Here is a 19,439-nt window from a genome sequence, read left to right as displayed (position 1 = left end):
TGGAATTAGGCAGCATTTTAAGGCTAATGAAAGAGTCCAGGAGTGGTCCAGGGGAGCAGTGTAGAGTCGTGCTAAAAGTTTGCTACCGGAGAGTTGGGTTATTTTTAAAAGCTGTTATATTTTTTTTTTCGGCCCAGAGATAATGATCCGTACTCAAACCAAATGCCGCTTTGGTGGAGGGGACTATCGGGAAAAAGGATAGCCTAGGCCGACGGGAAGGTTCAGACAGTTGACCTTGAGCTGTTACTTTCAAACAACAAGCAAGTACTTTCCATAGTATCTTTTACGCCGCACAAACGTCACATGCATCACAAAACAGTAATGGAAACCTTTATTTGTGTTCGCTGTCGTTAGTTTTTGAACAAACTTTGCGTATTGTTTGTTGTTACTGAGCGCACACGTCTCCGTCACCGGCCGGCCGTCGTCCGAAGCAAAGCGTGCGTCATAAAACTGTACTCCAAAGCGTTGTTTTTTTTGCTGGGAATTTAGTGTCGTGCTCGGCAAGGTCGTGGTGGTGGTCGATGTTTGTGTGAAATGTCTACACGTTCTACGCAAACCATTGGAATTGGGTGGTATGGCGCTAAAGTAATGTAAGATGGCATGTTTCCCAATGGGCGAGAACCGTACATTTTTCAGCTAGTATCGCAAGGCTCGCATCCTAACCTTATCCAACACGAAAGCCTAGAGGAACATAAACCATAAAAGTACACTTAAATGACTTTGGCAGGTGTGAACAGAAGTTGGGCCGGGTTGTAAAAAAAAATAATCGGAATTAATTAATAGATACCCGCAGCGTTCTACACTCCATTGGGGCTGCGTTGTTGGAAAAGCTCCAGCCTTACTAAACGCAGGTGTGCACGCAGGTCATACCCACCGAGACAAGCGCTGCTTTTGCTGTTTTTCCCGACACCTTCTCTGGGCCGGTGGTATCGCTGGGTAGTAGGTAGGCAATAAAATTAAACTTTTCGCAATTAATTGCTTCATGGCGCATGGCGAGGCAAGCACAGAACGCTTCGTCCTTCTTCCTGCAGTCTGTGTGCTTTATTCTGTTTTCCCATCCATAGTATCCATCACCTTGGCATATACGAAGTGCTGGTGGACGGGGTGCTGTGTTTGGCGTAGACCGTTGAGCGTAGCCTACTTCTTCTGCTCGCTCATTTTGATGTGTGCTTCACGTGGCTAAAAAGCGCGCTGTTGTGTGCTTTAGAGGCTTTCCCGGGAAGGAGTTTTGGGTGGATGAAAAAAGATCGTGCCTCACATCTTGCACATGCATCCCCATCCCTATCAGCAGCATGGACGGGAAGACACAGCGCATATTAAGCAGGTTCCGGTTCTGCAGCATGTGTGGTGCTAAAGTTCAATTCCCGCTAAATTTAGGCTCGTACACACCTGGGGTTTGGTGTATTTGTGTTTGGCACGCAAAAACTTTAACAATCAACTGAAATTCAGCTCGGAGGCGGGATCGCAAAAATTCAATCCCATCATTCTTCCCATCGTCCCAAATGAGCGAAAGAAAGGAATGGGACGCGTTTGGGAAAGCACACAGAACTTTTTGTGAACCACAGTGCCACCCTTGGCGGTCGGTAATAGCGCACGTCGGCGTTAATACGATCGTGTGCTGTAAGCGTATGGCTTAAGTATATACAGAAGTCTGGCGAGAAGTCCCAGATCTGGCAGGCACGTGCCGCACGTCTCATTTCAAGTTCTGGAACAAGCATAGGCTGCGTGCGCCTGAAAGGTAGGCTATCCGGGAAACGCCAACGTAAAAAATGATTGTTTTTTTTTTGTTGTTGTTGATGTTTGGGTTAATAATCTCTCTAAGGTACAAAGGCGCAGAGGAAAGAGTGTTTGCAGTTTCCCTTCGTGAGTGAATCTATTGCTTACTTTCACAAGGTCATTTTACACGTTATTCTGCAAAATCGTAAAATTCTGTAAAATGTCTTTTTTCGGCTGTGCACCATTCATCACCGTTTACGGGCGTTTTTAATCGTTCCGAAAAAAGGTGTACTAAATATCAATATTCGGATGCTTCGGATGAAAGTTGTGAACGCGCGCACTCGCTCAAGAACAAACGGCAAAGCTAAAACTCTCGTTAAAGCTCGATAACAGATGGTGTACGGTTCATTCGCGCTTAGCGAAACCCATTAAAACACTGCTTGCGCTGCCCTCTTATTGCCGAACTGACGACAGTAATGGGAAAACTTGTTCTACAAGCGCTGAACGCCGCGCCCAGACGGTGATTTATCAATAAATTTGATTTCATGCAGATTTTTAAAATGAAATCCACACTTTCCATTCCAAGCCTGCCTGGGGCAAGGTGGGTCGTTGAGAAATAGCGTTGGACGACGATTCGGGTATTACATTTTACCGATTGCCCAATCGTCTGGGACGGCCACGTTTCTGTGTAAGCCCATCATCATGGGGCTTACCGAGAATGAACCCCGGGAAAAGCTCAGTAACGATTGAAATTGCTTCATTTCGGCAGAACATGGCACGAGAGAAAGCTTAAAAAGAAGAAGCAAGGAAAAATACAACCGAAAATCACGGTCGAAAATCGATGGGGATGATCTTTTCTCAATTACGCTCACTTGAGCGCAAAATGCTCTAAGCGACAGACCGGAGCACGCCGGAGCACAACGGAACGAAAATCGGTAAATCACTTTTCATTCCAAATTTCATCTCGACTCACACACTCAACTAACGCAGCGGGAGGAAAGTGATTTCGCGTCTACTGCTGTACTGCCATTGAACTTACAGCAAGTACGGCCCACACAACACCGAACCAGCTGCTTAAAAATTGTATTATCATTCGCTCTTTTCTATGGCCATTCACTGCCACCCTGTCAGTGGTTGCCAAAATTAGACAGTAAGGTACTGTGGATGGAAGTTACTAGAGAAGAAGTGACCAAGAAACGTAAGAAGTAAACGTGAAGCAAACAAGGAACGTGCACCAAGGATTTTCGACACTATTACACTAAACGTAATGGAATGTATAGCACACTTACACACTCACAAAGTAAGAAAAGTGGGCAACGAATAATTAACGAATGTCCGAAGCACTTCCGGTTCGTTTGGTTTGGTTTGTATTGCTGGCCACCCCGTCATCCACATCATCATCATCATCATCAACGGTGCCTGCCGGAAACGAAGCAAAGGCTACGTCCGTCGGTGGTTTTCTCGGTAACGCCTGCAAGGTAGGCTAACCGCACAACACCGTGGTTACAGTACAGCGCGCGCGCTCGCCACCTAATCAATTTCCTCGGTGCTAGCGCACGTCTTGACAGCTTCTTAATGCTTGCATAAGCTTGTTTAAGCCTCGTTTCAACGGTGTATGTGTGTGTTTGTGTGTTTGTGTGGGGGGCACAAACAAAGAAAGATATGGACAAAATAGATCGAGAAAGAAAACGCGGGCACAATGAACGGGACGAAAGGGTGACAGCAGCATGAACTGTGGATCGTAATTAAATTTTCTACCGGTCGTGAACCGCGCATCCCGTGTGCACTAAGGACTGATCAAACGGCTCCACTGCTTCACCAGCGTCCTTCATCCAGTGTTTGGGCATTTATTTCCCTTCCAAATGCCTTCCTTCTGGACCTTAAGGTTTGATTAGGGTGTCGAGTTTCTTTTCCGTCCGGCCCCAGAGCCGAGCGCTGATTTGCAGCAGTAAATTTTCCTCCAGCCCTATAATTTACCGGCCCGGCTCTCGATAATTTATTTGGCAGACCTACTAGCAGTAACCTACCATGAAGCAGATTAGTGCAAGCTTGAATTGAAGCCTGTCGTCCGCGACCCACCTTTGCTCCCCTTCCTTTGTGGGAGTAATTTTCCGCGATGCGAAATCATTATTATCACCGCCGTGTATTTGGAACAAAAGTTTCGCCAAATCTGCCTAGCCGCCAGAGTGTTACTTCCGTTGCCGACTGCTTTTCGGCAGGTCCTCCGCATTAAGTATTTCAATTTGAAGCAATTTTCAGGCATTTTCATTCCTCCAAAAAGTTGGTCTTGGTGCTATTTCTGGTGGCACTCGCCTGGCCAGTCCACGACACAAACAATAGCGAGTGCGAGAAGGTGCGCTTCCCCAACCCGATAAGAGAACGATCATGATAAGGGAGAGCCGGCTTTGTTTGCTTCTTAGTGTACTCATCCAGAGCTCATCCTGTGCCTGTGCTCGTAGATTGTTCAAGTTGTCGCCTTACCTTTCCTTATCTCACAGTGTGTGGAGCTTATATTGGTCTCCATTTCGTGTCCGTTCCACAGCGCTCCTGCTGCTGCTGCTGCTGCCGCTGTTCTCTTGCTCTACCTACCAGCCGACCACCTTCTAAAACCACCGGAATACCTTCCGGTGTGCGGTGTAATCTGTCAGCCCTCTTCAACCGAGGCGACAACCGAGGCAGGAAGAAAAAGTGTGTCGCTGATTAAAAAATACCGTTCCACACCAGCACAAGGATTAAGTTTTGCGCCGTTGCGGCGTCATTCGTGTTTGTATTAAAGCACGGCGGAGTTCCGTACGGTTTTAACGCTTTAAAAAAACAGAGCCAGGACTTTGGGATTTTGGGGGTAAGAGTGATGGTGGCTGTGTGCTTGGAATAAATTGATTCCAGCAGGGAGCCGAATTAAAGCATTTACTTTTGTAACGCCCGTGCAGGCGGCAGGAAAGGGAATCTTTACTTACGGCTCCCTGTGCCAAAGACGCTTGCCCTCCTTATTTGCCTCCTTCATTTCTGCTAATCCTACTCGGAAAAGTCGAAAGATTAAGCATGTTTAATTGTTGGAAAACAAAATTACATCCAAACGTAAATATTTTACTTCATCCTGTCAGTGCTGTGGCGTGGCCCCTCTGGTGTGAGGGGTGAGGGGTTCACAAAACTTTTCCAATTCGATGTGACCTCCTTATGTGTGTGTGTCTGTTTCTGTTGGTACAGGGTACAAGTCCTTCTCGTGTACTTGTACTGACCGTTTACTCTTTCGCACGGAATCGTCGGAACGGAACGAGCGTCCTTCGTTCGTTTTGCACAAATTAAATCCTTTCGTTCCATTTTCCCGGTCCCGGCACAAGCCCCACACAAGTTTGTGCCGTGCCTTACTTTGCTATTAGTTTGACACAAATCGTTTGGCGCACATCGGTACGTTAAATGGTGGGAATAATAATTCATAATTTAGCCTTCTTTGCTCAGGTGCAGCCATGGGAGAGGATGTGGCGCACAGGAAGGAAGCACACTAATAACGCCACAAATGACATCCGAAGCAACGAGCGTGGTGCTCCTCGAAAACAAGCCCACCACCATCTCGTTCAAATCAAGACGAGTTCGTGCTTTCTGTGATGCAAACGGACAACGAATCGGTGTTCTTCCGAAAAGGGGAACGACGGTGAAAGACAGCCATAACTATTCTTAATAGTAGCATCCTTCAGCGAAAACTCTTGACAGAATTGTTCCGTGCAGTTTTATTAGAACCCGTTGCCATTCCTACAGGGGCCATTTTCATACCGCTTGTGCCAGCAAGCGCGCTTTTCTAATTGAGTTTTAGCGGTTAACGGTTGTGCTCTCGGTTGAATGTGACATCAAGCAGCGAAACGCCGGCTATCTTGCATCGGTAGCGCAAGCTAGCAATCAGTCAATCCTTTCGAGCACTTGTCGAGGCTGTCTATTTTGCGCATTCTGAGCGGGCACGAGAGTGTTAAGAACGATTTGTCCAACCTCGCTTTTCCCTCGGCATGGAATCCCCTCCAAGAAAAGGGGATTAGTCGAGCATTAAAAATTCCGTCTTTTTCCCTGTTTTCAAACGAACCAAAAAGGCAAAAGCTCCCTGGCACGTGTTTTGCATTGGCACCGGATGCATTGGCACGTTGCGTGTCACGGTATGTCACGGACAAAAATAGCGCCCGTAAAGTATACATCGCTAAGTGCGCTTGATTTCCTCGGTACCAATTAATCGCTAATTGTGATACGTCATCTCGACACGCTCCGGTAAAGCACACCTCTCATTAGGTGCTAATTCGAAAGGAAGGCCTGAAACTTTCCACACCTTACAACACACACACACTAACGACGAAGGTGGTTTCTTTACTTCGCCACATCGTTCACATTATTTTTGCCCACCGGGCGGGTGTAGATTTTCCTCAGAGAGGTGAGAGCAGGGGTGGAGGTTCCGTTTTATTGCTTCAGATCAGTGATAAACCATCGAGCTGCGTTGCCCACAGGCTCTCGCTGGATCGCCTCCGGGAAACGGTGCTGGCAGGTGAAGGGAAAACAGTGCCCACAAGAACACAGACTACACTCGTTAGTCCGACGTGATGGAGAGGAGGCCATCGAACAAAGGGTTAACGAGAGGGGGGAAGAGCAGAATGACAAAATTAATTACCGATCGCGCGAACGCGTACGTACGGTACCCCCTTCCCTGTTTGATGGGTCACTTTTGGCGCTCGAACAAAACCTGGGTGGGTGGGTGAAAAAAGGGAAAGGGTCCACACGATAGTGGTGCTTAATTTATGGTGGCAAATTAAATTAATAACTCAATTGTCGTGCGCAAAATTGCGGATGAGTGGTGGAACCATTGTGACGGGCACTTCATTCACTGTCACGCTCGTTTAGTGACGGATCCGGCTGATGGGTTGGTTTAAAAATAGCAATTGGTGTAGCTGAAAATAGAAAACCATTTTGTAAAACGGAAAGTGTAGCTCTGATAATGTTAAAGTTGTTCGAACGGAATTCTTTGCTATATTTTGATCAATTTAAGACTGAAACTATTTTTCAGCTACTTAATCACATTATAGTCTTTTTCTGTTATATTTTAACTGCTCTTCCCTCCATGAAGAAGTAGTAAAAGTAACAGAGAAAATAATAATGGGCTACGCTCTGGCTTAACTTTACCGCATACGCTTGTGCTTTCGCAAGCTGTTGCCAATTTAGCACACGAACACAACAGGACAAGATTTTTTCCAAACCATCAATCCCGCTTTACATGTGTGTGTGTGTGTGTGCGTTTATCTGTGTGCAAATTTTACACTCGATTAGTTACGGAGGATAATATATGGATGCTCACATGAAGGCGCACCACGCTGCTGTAGGGCCATCCACTCTGCGAACGTTTCTCTTCGTTGGCGTAATTAAATAAATCAGACAACGGCCTGTCTCTGTGTGTTTGTGTGTGTGTGTACTGGCGAAAATAAGGGACACACAATGACAAGCACCGGATGCGCCACATCACCAAATGTGCCAATGTGTGTTGGCGGGTTCAGTCCCGCTCGCAACCGCGCCGCCCCAGACTGACTGCGCTCTGTTACCAGGCCCAGGCCGTGTGTCGAACATGCTTTCAATGTGCCAAAGTTTCCCGATAATTGATTGCGAAAGGATTCCCCCGCGCGCTACGAGAGAGAGAGAGAGTATCAAGCAGAGGGCGGCGGGTTGTTGTGGGAAAAGTTTGCAAACTTTAATCCCATGCGCCAGTGCGGTTTCCGGGCAGAAGCTCTCTGCCCCGGTTTGTAGCACAGCACATATACGCACACATACCGCGCAAAGATAATCAACCGATCCAAGCCACCCATGTGCGGGAGAGTTTGTGGTGGTTGCTTAGCGCTGAGATTTATCGCTCCGGCAAGCTTAAAGCTTTATCGATTAAATTAAGCAAATCGTATGGGAAGGTGGCTACCAATTTGTGGTGCAGATCAAACGCGGAAGAGAATTTTTGTTTGTTTTTTTTTTTTTTTTGGGAGAGGAGATGGAAACTTACTCAAGAAAGTAGCTTAAAAATTGAACCGACACCGACCGGTACGGACGAAACAATAAATTACTAACCCGGTTTGTTTTACCCGAAACGCCCACAAATGAACGATTTACGAGCACCAATTAGTAACCCCTTTTTATTCGGGTTGCGGCCGAAAACCGACGGCAGCTACAGTCTTCCGTACGCGAAATGGAAAATGGTTTTGGGAAAAATCCTGATAGCGGAATGTGCTTCATGCGAAGCAGCAGCAGCGGCGGCGCTTGCAGAAAGTGGGGGACCAATGTACTGCGGTATTGCATAACATTCAGGCGTAAATCAACTTTCCGCGCCAACGGTGGTCAGGTTGTGTGTACTGAAATTTTAAATTATGTCCCACTGCCAGGTTCACCGCAACGGTTATTTGGAAAGGAAAATAATGTTCCTACGAGGATGAAATAGAAAGAGAAAGAAAGGGAGAATAATTTACTTTCCTTGCGCCTTTTTTATCATCGTGACAGGATCGAGATTTTCGACCAAAGCCGCCGGTCCAAACCTCATCCAAACAAACGCGCCATTTTTGGTGGTAATGTTTTTTTTTGGCTACTCGCTTTCTCCTGCTGCTGCTTTGTCAATGTCGCACCGAGAGTATCGCGTGTTGCTGGAGGTGCTGGTTGGAAGCGATACAGCGTGCTTCGAGATATTAGCAAAGAAGCTACTCGATCTTTTAATAAGACACCCGAACGAACACACACACCCCGACAGGGACTGCGTACACAGTGTGCTGACGTCAACGCCATAAATAAATAAGCCAAGTGGTTGTAGCACCAGCAGCAAGTTTTGCTCGTACTTAGAGGGGATGCTTTTCGCGCGCGCGTTAAGGGATCACATTTTTATCAGTGCTAAAATGTTGTCACATCGTGTGCGGTTTTCTTTTTGTCGAGGGTTTCGTTCCACTACGTGCGTTTTTGACCTTTGCCTCCTTCCCGTTCGTGGGTGGAGGGGGGGGTGGGGGCGGGATGGTCACGGGTGGTAATCGCGCTAGAACGCTTCCCATTAAAGTCCCACAGCGCGGTGTGTTGGCTATAATTTATAGATTAATTAAATCGCATCATCTCTCCGATGGGTTCGTCGCTCACTTGGGGCAGCTCGACGGCGCACATGATTTCTGTCCCACTGCTGGTGGGATTGTGGGATTAGAATATACTTTTTTAAAGCATCTTATGACGTTAAAATGAACCCCAAAGTCCCTCAGGAAGGTTGGTGGTGTCGTCTTCGCGCGTCATCGCGCCCCGTGACGACAACAGTGAGTCCCTCAAGCCAAAGGTGACGGTAGCAGAAGGTACTGCAGTGCGGATGAGGATATTTTCGCTTCGCCAACACCACAATGTAAGAGAGGAGAGGGACCGTTTCCTTACTGTGCATCGAGTATTGTGAGTGGACTAGTGGAATCATCTTCCGGTTGCGCTTAGTTTATGGATTCCGGGGGACACATTCCGTGTTTACGACCCCAAAATCGTGCGACGTGTGTTTCGCGTCTAGAGCGATTATCTTCCTGCCGGGACGGAGTGTGGATCCTTGCCCACTGCCTCCCCCTACTAAAAACACGCGGCCCCGTATAGATTGGACTAAGCACAATCGCTCCTTCCAGGCAGCCTTTAAAATGTCGCGGTTTGACGAGGTGAAGCAGAAGTGTTTGTCTTGCGCTGTGTTTGTGTATGACGCCCTCCAAATCCCAGTTCCATTTAACGCTGGCTCCGTTGCGTGTCGCGTGCGTTTGATTAGAATGGATGGTTGTCCCGGGGGAGCCTTTTACGTCGACGTCGATTGGGCGGGTGGGAAAGGTGGGACAAGGCTTTTGGGAACTTTTTTTGTGCCACCGGCATGGCGCTGGTAAACACTTCCTAGAAGCAAGGGGAGTGCCGGAGTAGTCTGTGAACCGGGGGGGAGGAATCCTTTGCGTTCGCGATGGTTCTGGAAACTGCAGAGCAGACACGGTACAGCACTAAGTGATTGATCACACGTGAAGGTTGTTTACTGCTGCTAAAGATAAAAGTGTTGCAAGCGTATCTGCCAACATACGAACCGCTTGCAGTTTTACTAGCGAAGACAGCTGCTGCACCCTTCTAGAGTGTGTGTGGTGTGCCCGCTGGGTATAAATATCCTCTCAGCAGCTAAACCGATCGCCTGTGCCAAACACGCAACACTTCCAGTGTCACTAGTGCTGCTGCTAACAATCGGTCACGAGCTACGGAAAGCGGAAGAGCACTTGCAAGGAAGTTTTTACATCCAGTGAAGCTGAGAAATTATTCATTTTCTAGCAAACTTTCCGTTTTCTATTTACTCGCCCAAAGCCGTACGCTAAGAGGATTACACAACGACTCCAGCGCACACCGATCCTGGGTTCACCGTGGGCCACCTCCCTTCCACGATCGGGGATCCTTTTTTCTCCTCCTTTTCTTCGGCTCCATTATCGTGCACGGATCCATCACAGAGAAGAAAGCTCGTTAGCTCCTCGCCATCACGCGGGAAAACAACGGCTGTAGGAGGGTCTGTTTTTTTGCCCGTTACTGTTCCTACTTTATGTGTGTGTGTGTGCCTGTCTATAGCTCCATTAGCACAACTGGCACGCACAGGACTGGTCGAACAATTTCGAAACAGTTTCAATGGAAATTACTTACGCGAAGCTGACGCGAGAAGTGTGAAAAGCACCTCGACGACCATCGACGGGAAAGTTGTAGCGAAGGGACCATTATCCGCTTTGTGCCAACGTCCGGGTTGCGATTTTCTCTGCACGGTGAAGGGAGAAGATGCTTTTTATGCGCCAGTTTCATGTGCAATCCATTTTCACGTCGTATCGGAATCGATTTCGATTAAAAACTGTACAGCGACAGAAGACAGAGGATGGGAGAAAATGGAGTTTGAAGGGCCAATTTTTACTGTCGGATGGGAAGATAGAAGGGCTGCTGCAGTTTTCCAAGTGACACAAAGCGTTGTATCTAACTGCAAGCTTTTTTCAAACATTCAATTCAAAAACTTGATGGCTATTGAACGCTGCATTACTTCACAAGTGTCCTTAATGCTCTCTGAAATGTAAAAACACAATTAAAAATCAACAAAAATAACCTCTACTGACAACGGACCTTTACACCAATGTGTCAGGCAAGGGACCTTCGTCGCTTCTCGTTCTTCCATGTGTTTTTTCGTAGACTTCAAAGGTTGATTTGCTTTTGCCGCGCTCAGTTGCTCCGTTTGTGTGTCGTTTCGATGCACATGATTTTGATTTGCAATCCTTCATCATATTACAGCCAGTCTAGTGTCCGTCAAGAGACAGTAACCCCGAAAAAAAAAACATAAACGAAACAAATGGAACGCATTCACAGTGCAAACGGCAGTGATACAGCAACCGTTCGGCACGTTGTGCGTTGCGAGAGTTTTGACAGCCGTGAAGCCAAAGACAACAGCAGCATCAGCAGCAGCACATCATCATCCTTCTACCAGGATCGAACGTCCTCACGCACCGGACTCGCGGCCGACGGATGCTATTTCAATGCCGTGTTCAACGACAGCAGTGAAACGTACGTGGACGTTGAGGAGGAGCCTTACGACGGGCACGCCCTAAAACCGGATTCCATCAACACAGCGGCAATGGTTCGCGTGACAGTTCCGTCAACACCGGTCGCCGCGGACGGATCGCATCCCTTCCGCCGGGGACACTCGATGCGATCGTCCTTCAACTCGCTGCGTGGTTTGCGCACAAAGCTAAAGCAAGGAGGAGGCAGCACCGGCGGTGGATCTACCACAGTGAGCGGACACAACAGCGCCCGACTGGCTTACTGCCATCTGCCAGCCGTCGGTGATCTGGCACGGTCTCCCACGGCAGCGAGCTCCATCATCAGCAAGCGCAGCAGCAGTCGCAGCAGCTCCAGCTCCTCCGGCACACACTTTGCCCGCTCGGCCAGCGACGATGTGCGGCGCAGTTTGCGGAACAAGCTGCACAAGCTCAAAATCACCTACAACGAGCTGCGCCGGCTCCAGACCAAGGTGCTGCAGGACAAATCCTCCACCCTGGACGAATCGTCCGAGGTGGGCGAGTGCGAGAGTCTGCCGGAAAACATTCCCCCGAAAGCTGCCGCCCTGCTGATGGAAGGATTTTGCCGCGCGTCCGGTGTGCAGAGTTCGCTGAAAGTTCATCGCCGAGCGCCAGAAGTGAAGACGACCCCGGTGGCACGACGATCCAACTCACTGCGAGCGGTCAAGGAGAGCAACGTTAGTGTACCGTTTGTTTTCGTCAATCCAACACCAGAGCGGGAAGACGCACCGAGAACGACGGGGATGACGACCGAGGGCACGACTTTGACAGTGGTCAGAAAGCGACACCAACAAGAACCAGAACAACAGCATCAACGCTCGCCAAACACTCCAATGTTCGGTGCAAAGGCGTCGCAGCAGGCGGCAAAGGTGACGGTTGAAGGTGAACTGTCAAACCAGCGACCCGCTGCTGACCAGCAACAGCAGCAGCAGCAATCGTCATCACCCGAACATCAGCAGCAACCGTCACTAACCGTCACGAGGACCGCCACCATACGGAAAGGATCCGTGTGGGCAAACAATACTACCAGTAAGAGTCTCAATTGCAGTGGTGGGGCAGTGGGATTGGTTGTGAAAGTTTTTCGTTCACGTCCGCTCAAAACGATTGCCTTTGGGTTGGGAGGTGGGAAATGAGGTGCAAAAGCTGTTCAAACTTCGACAAGTAGGGTAGACAAAAGTTGCACACTCAGCACCAAATTGCATCCGTATCCGGTGAGGCTGTGTCTTGAGAATATGGTTACGGAAACGCGGTGTTGGAGAAGTTTGTGGCATCGGAAGTTCTTTCATGCGTTGTTCTTGAGATGTGTTCAAGGTCGCTTCTTTCGCAGCATAAGGGAGCGTAGTTTCAACGTGACATTTTGCACTCTCCAGCTTCAGTGTGACAGCTTCAAAGTGGACCTGTTGTGGTAGATGTCGGTGCCTTTGTCCACTACCACTACTACTGCTGGGGATGTCTCATATTTCTTCCCACCAATGATCGGCGCCCCATTGGTATTGGTCGTTGGTAATGCTCCAACAATCGACCGAATCGGAAACAAAGTGATATTAAATCCCCAGTGTCCACTAACAAACAATTTAACATCCAGCCGATTTATCAGTACAAACTAACAACAAACACCATAACGCGCCGTGTGGCCCCGACCCAACTCATCGCCAACGACCCAAGGACGCTTGGATGGGTGTGTGTGTGTGTGTGTGTCATCGGGTTATTATGTTGGCGCCGTCTAGTGTTTCATCTCCAGACAGAGGGAAAATTGCGCTTTCACTATGAAAACAACGGGGAGAAACGCAACTGCTGCTCAAACCACCCCGAATGACGATGCACACGGGACAATGAGCGAGTGTGAGTGGCTGCACTTTTGCCCCAGGGAAGTGTGTTGCCCTGGTGCTCCTCCTGCCCTGTGGCTTGATGCAGGGGTGGGATGTACTGCTCTGACCAAATACAGCACGGCGGGGGGTGAACGGGAAAGGTGGGAAAGGGTTCTATTTTTAGATTGGAAAATGTTTCCACTTCCGGAACTGGAACTGCTGGAGACAACTACAGCGACGAAGAAGGGCGACGCCATTAGGTCATCGCTGTCTTTCTTTTCGTTTTTTTAGTGTGCGCCCTCAGAAAAGCTCACTTTAATACTGGATCCTTTTTGCGTCGTGTTGGAGAGAATTCGATTTGAGCAAAAGAAGGAGAATTGGATGGCAAGTGTAATGGAAACTACCGTTAGTTACCTACTTATTAACACTGCAGATGGTTCATTTTTCTGCTTTTCCGTTCCGATTTTATTGAGCTTCCCTTCTATTTTTGGGGGGCATTTTTTTTACTCTACACTCTTTTGCACTCAGGGCGATTGATTTGATTACATGCACACCCACCCATACCGGAAAACTGGGGAAAAATGCTCATTGAAGGAAGCAATGTTGACAGTTGTGTGCGTTTTGTGCGCATAATTGAAGCACGACGACAGCTGCCAAATGAAACACTCGCCTGCAAGTTGATGGGGAAGTGTTTCAATTTTAATAATTGGTTCAATTTGCAAGAAAACTTCTCTCGACAGCGGAAAACGGAGGAACAAAAATGGAATTTTCTTTCACTGTTTGATTGAAACGACACCACTTCTGGGTCCTGTTCGAACCTGTTTTTTGTAATAGCGCTTTTGAATAAGAAATGGAAAATCAATATCTCGCTTGAAAATTGTCCGCGCTTGAGTAAAAAAAAAGAGTGCACATTTTAATCCAAACCCCGAGTGTTGTTAGGTGCTTGGCGTTGCAGTTTTTCACCGTGCTAAGCCGCCGCCGTGTTCATGTTCCATGGCAGCGCGGGTACCCGAAGATCAACAGCTGTCAACGGGGGACCGATCTCATCCATCCAGCTCAGCTGTCGATTTGTCTCTTCTTTCAATTGCCCTGTTTTGCCTTTGGATCAGTTAGTCGTACGCCTTTAAACCATTACAAACTTTTCTTTCCTTATCACTGACAGTGATAGGGTAGGGTCCCCCCCTTCCCCGGGGGGACGAACGAACCAACCACAAAAAAACGTAGCTAAAAGGATGCAATTTATGGTTCCGTTCCGTTCGGTTTCAACGGTTCGCACACGGTAGCGAAAAGGGGGGGGGGGGAGGGTTAAATGCAATGAAAGAGTGAGAGGCCACCGTGGGGAAAAAGACTGCCGCTGCCACTTCGATTCATCAAGATGAATTTTCCACACCGTATATACCGTGTGTGTGTGTCTGTGAGTGTGTAAAAACTAAAAACCCCTTTAAAAAAAACTCCCTTTGCGCTTTCTCAGACACAAACTGCCGGCAGAGAGGAGCGTAGGGGGGAAAGCAAGGACTACCGGCGAGGTGCGATAAAAATAGTAACATTCAAACTGTGCTCTTCTTCTTTGCTTGCGCGCTTTTCCATAGCCTGCTACGGTTGCTTCACTCACGAGAAGGCAAAAAACACGCGCGGCACCAGCAGCTGCTGGCGCAGTAGAAGAAAAGCTCTTGGCCACTTTCAGGCCAAGCGAAATGAGCTGAGCGAAAGATGGTGCCGGGGGGTGGGTGGGGGTTTTTCTTTTTATTTCAAGGTGTTTTGTTTCAATCTCTTCGCTGCGCGCGCTCTGTTCACCGTTTTCACGTGGCATGAAGCACCCTTTTCTTTCTTCTGTACTCACCGTCCGTACTCGAGACGGTGAAGAGACGGTTCTTCGGTGGAAAAGGACTGGCGCGGTTTGCACAGCGCCAGTTACGATGGTACAGAAGATGCTGACGGCGGGGAAAAGGATGGTTATTCCATTAGCGCAGCCAGCAGCAGCAGCCGCCCCAGGTCGGGGCAGCAGCCGTCCAACCAAACCGGTCGAAGGGATTGTTTCTTCCTTCAACGAGAAGCCACAGTGAGATGCGCTTTAAAAATATTAAATTTCCTCCCCTACGCGGACGCCTCATGCCCAGCGTCCTGCAGACATCGTCTCTGGAATTCTCCTCCTCGCTCAAGAAACCAACGGCATGCGACCGGTATGGTACGAATGTGCCCCCAACACACACTGAATGAATGACGCTACATTAAGCTTGCAACGTGTTTTTGTCTGATGAAAGCCGTTCGCTTGTGGGTGTGTGTCTTTCAGAGATGGGATGCAGTGCGAAAGGATATCTGGAGTTGCATCTTTTTGCGCCTCTGCGTATGTGGCGTTACGGCATGGTCCGAACAATAAATGCTTCAGATTAACACCATTCACCTGACTTCGCTCTGTCTACGCTGTCTGTCTTTCAACAGACACGTGGGTGGACGGTTTTCCAGCTGTACCTTGAACGCTTGGGGCAAAGATCACGTACCGCCAGCAACCAGGGCTGCCAACTGCTCCCATTCATTAGTGTGTGCCAAGGTGTTGAGGCACTGCTCGAAAATGAACTGCCCTTTTTGCTCCTCCTGCCTGTGCGGCGCATTAAACGATTCGCCTATTTCGCCTCCCAGCCGTTACGGGGCCGCTGTTTCTTAAGCGACCCTTTTACGCGGAATCCTTGGAGAAAGGTACCGCTAGCGGGAGTAGGAGAAGGAGGAGGTGGTGAAACGGATGCGTCCGTGTTAAAATAAATTGAGAGCAATTTACAACTATTTCAAACCGTCTTGTTTGATAGCGATACGTGTCTTACGGGTCAAAAAGGGAGCAACGCTTTCGGAAGGAAAAGCTCTGCCCTACCCAAACTCTCTCTCTCTCTCTCCTCCACTAAATAAAGAGTGTTTTAGTGTAATTCAAATTACGCTGTGTGAGTCACGCAGCCAGTGTGCTCCCATTTTCCCATCTGAATGTCGTCGTCCCTCCAACGGCTTTATTGGGGTAGAATTAATTTGGGTGTTTTTTGGAAGTGAACCGGAAATGTACCATCCATTATGCTTGTTACACAGTTATGTCCTTTTTGTTATTTAATCTTTTTCTTTTATTTGTCGTACGGTGTACGGGAAAGCCATATCTGCCTTCTTCTCTTTTGATTTATTGCTTTGTTTCACCTACCTGCTTGGATTGTTCTTCCGTTCCCTATTTATCAATTTCATTTTTATGTTTTTATTACATTTTGTGTTGTTTTCTTTTTCTTTTCCTTTCTTTTCATTTGCCCCTGCACGCTCGCCTCCGTACAGAGATCAGCCTCCCGGAGCTGGTCACCCGGTCACTCTCCAACCTCGAGCTGCCCAGCTGCCGCCTGCCCTGTCCCAACCTTATACCACGCCCGGCCGAGGTACCGACCACACCGGAGCACAAATCGACCGCCAGCTCCAGCTGCTCGCTGTCCACGCTCGAAACGCAAACGGCGACCGCCGGGGCATCGGTCCAGTCGTTGCCGATCGCGATCGCCACCGGCGCCACCAGCAGCACCGTCTCGCTGACGTACGAAGATGAGCTGTCCCCCGGTGGCTCGGGACGCAGAAAAACCAAACACTCTCCGCTCGGGTCCCTGCTGGCTGCGGTCACCTCGCCCGTGCTGAGCCGCATCTCGAGCGCCAGCTCGCCGAACCTGTCCAGCAACGGTTCCACCTTATCGTCCCCGTCCGGCAGCCGGATGGAGTATCTACTGCCCCACCAGCAGCATCCGCCCGGTGCAGGGGTGCAGGGTGCGGGACCCATTCCCTCCCAACAGAAGCACCAGCAGCAGCAGCAGCAGCAGCAATCGGTACTGCTGCCCAAGCACGCCACCGCACGGCAACATTCGCCGAAGATTGTGAAGAAAACGCGCCACCTGTCCACCAGCTCGGCCGACGAGCCGGACGCGTGCGACAGGAAGGCGGCTGTTGGTGGCGGCGGCGGCAAACTGCCCTCGAGCCGTCACGTGGAGGCGGAAAGAAATGCGCGCAACGCACAGCATTTGCTGCTGCGCGCGAACCGACTCACCGTGAGCGATAATCATAATTTAAGCAACAGCGGAAGTGGCAACACGGCCGGTGCCATCATCACACCACCCACCACGACGAACTCGGTCGATGTGCTGGCGGTTCACAATGCGAAAAGCGTTTCCCCGCTACCATCGTACACGCAGCAGCAGCAGCAGCAGCAGCAGCAACAACAGTCGGCAGCAGCACCACCGTCCTACTGGAAGCAGAAGAAGCTCCCGACCAAGAAGCAGCACAAGCAGCTGCAGGCGCAACTAGACAAGCTGACCCAAATTAACATCCATCTGCATGGTAGGGACGGTCTCCATTACGATTGCGCTTATGTAGGCTTTTGGGAGGGCGAATTGCGGAACCACCGCCAAAGAGGGAGGGGTGCGGTGCGCCATCCTTTGGTTGGCGGGTGGGTAGGCCTTGCGAGAAGGAAGAAAATTCATAGTTTGCGTGCGACCGATTTGCTTTCATAATTAAGCTCAATTTGTACAGGATGCTTATCACACACAACACACCACCACCCGCCGTTGTGTCGTGTTTGTTCACTAACGCCGTCCACTGTTTGTTGTCACAATTACGACGCCACCCCGTGGGCCACGTGCTAAAGCAGCATTAGCTCCGCTGTCTATTTGGCATTGTTGATTATCGTGGAGTGGGGTTTTGTGGGAATATTATTATTGTTTGTTTGTATAAACCCACGAATGTAGTTGCTCGAAACCCCCATCCAAAGGACTTTCAAGGGGGAAAACGATCTAATTGATTAAACAAACAAATCTACTGTAAGGAAAACACTTTCTAAACGATCGATTGCACCGATCGCTCAACTGCGACATTGTCAGTTCATCATAAATCGCGACTCAATTAAGCAAGAGCGCACTTTGCTCGCCTCGCGGACGCCCCTTTGCGGACGTGATAAATGCGCATTTCAATCGCGGCGTATATTCATTCATTAAATCGTACACGCGTACTAGGGGATTAAGGGGGGGTGGGGACCGGTACCCTGATTGCACGCGCCATCGACCGTATCAATATGCTGTTAGAGAGGTTCATCATTTATGCATGCGCAATTATCGCGATTTCCTCGGTGTGGCTGGGATTGCATCAGGACGACATCCGTCACCGGAGCGGGAAGCGCGGAATTTCGGGACCTCTGGCTGCATAAATCATTAGTTACCGTAGTGGAGTGGCCGTCCAATTGCCCACCCCGAAAACATATTCACACACACACACACACAGATACCGTTTGGTGTTGCTGAGGATCCGCTTTGCAGTTCGCAACACACGTAACGAAACAGGACAGCTGTCATTTTCGATCCAGCCAGGAGTGTATCCGCGAATGATCCCAGTGGCCTCCCCGCACACATATAAATAGTGGGCTTCAAAATACGCCAAAGCAACTATGGCACCGATTGCAATAAGACATCGTTTGGGTAGCAAAAAACAACACACTTGAAGTGTGGTACGCTCTGGTCTGTGGGACCAATCAATTATTCCCGCGGTGTTGCGGTAAACCGCGCGAGGTATGCTGAGGTAGTGATTGTAAAGTGTGTAGTGAATGGAATTGCCACTAAAAGGTTAGCGAGAAGAGTGTGTGTCCTTTGTGTGTGCGTTAAAATTACATAAACAATTAAATCAAATGGTTTGGGAGTAAAATCTACATTCGAAGCGTATTGTAACGCTAGGAAAGGAGCTTTGTTATGCGGGTTCATTATCAGGAACGATCATAATTATGCATGAGCGAATGTGGGCGCCCGAATATATGAATTGTACACCGGTTCGCGTGTTTATGGCGGTTGAAACGATCGAAACAACCCCCACACCATTAGCAGAGCAGGGAATTCTAATCGAAAAAATAAACATTTTCTAATGTAAAACTCTCTTTTCTATCCCGCAGCACTCTTCTCCGCCGTCGAACATGGCCACCTGGAAAAGGCACGCACCATCCTGGAAAGCACGGACGTGGACGTGAACAGTCTCAACAGCGACGGACTCACGCCGCTGGACGTGGCCGTGCTCAGCAACAATCGTTCGATGACGAAAATGTTGCTGCAGCAGGGTGCCATCGAAAATGCACACTCGGGTAGGTTTGCGCACTGCTATTTCGCTTTTTCTATTTGATGTTGCCGTAGTTTAACCTTCCCACAACATCCTCGCTGCTCATAAATTTCCCCCGAGATGGCTTGACTTTTAATTATTTATTTTATAATTAAAAACTACTGTACACACTGTACTTCCACCGACATTGGCCGTGCATCCAGGTTTTGCCTGTCACCTTGCCACCATGACCGCAACTACTTACGGT

The 19,439-nt window shown here is 48.9% G+C and overlaps 1 protein-coding gene and 1 long non-coding RNA gene across 9 annotated transcripts in view; one reads left to right on the top strand and one right to left on the bottom strand.

Annotated features, from left to right (window-relative positions):
- LOC121588212 overlaps nucleotides 1-19,439 on the top strand; it is a 95,162-nt gene that overhangs the window by 64,713 nt on the left and 11,010 nt on the right. For 6 of the 7 annotated variants that reach the window (XM_041905918.1, XM_041905915.1, XM_041905916.1 and 3 more), the window contains 2 exons: nucleotides 16,400-17,437; nucleotides 19,032-19,217. In XM_041905918.1, coding sequence (XP_041761852.1) covers nucleotides 16,400-17,437; nucleotides 19,032-19,217 — 1,224 coding nt within the window. The remainder of the gene's footprint in view (nucleotides 1-16,399; nucleotides 17,438-19,031; nucleotides 19,218-19,439) is intronic. The other variant, XM_041905919.1, reaches the window with a different exon arrangement.
- LOC121588235 lies at nucleotides 10,168-12,070 on the bottom strand. 2 transcript variants are annotated; one of them, XR_006004163.1, is made up of 4 exons: nucleotides 12,021-12,070; nucleotides 11,282-11,944; nucleotides 10,843-11,012; nucleotides 10,168-10,785 (listed from the first exon to the last, which is right to left on the bottom strand). It is a non-coding gene; the product is annotated as an uncharacterized LOC121588235 (long non-coding RNA). The 2 variants fall into 2 exon arrangements; XR_006004162.1 differs by having other exon boundaries at nucleotides 10,843-11,944.

This window comes from Anopheles merus, chromosome 2R (genome assembly GCF_017562075.2).
Source record: "Anopheles merus strain MAF chromosome 2R, AmerM5.1, whole genome shotgun sequence".
NCBI classification, from domain to species: domain Eukaryota; kingdom Metazoa; phylum Arthropoda; class Insecta; order Diptera; family Culicidae; genus Anopheles; species Anopheles merus.
The sequence above is the reverse complement of the archived record's forward strand: the minus strand, read 5'-3'. Positions and strand labels throughout refer to the sequence as shown.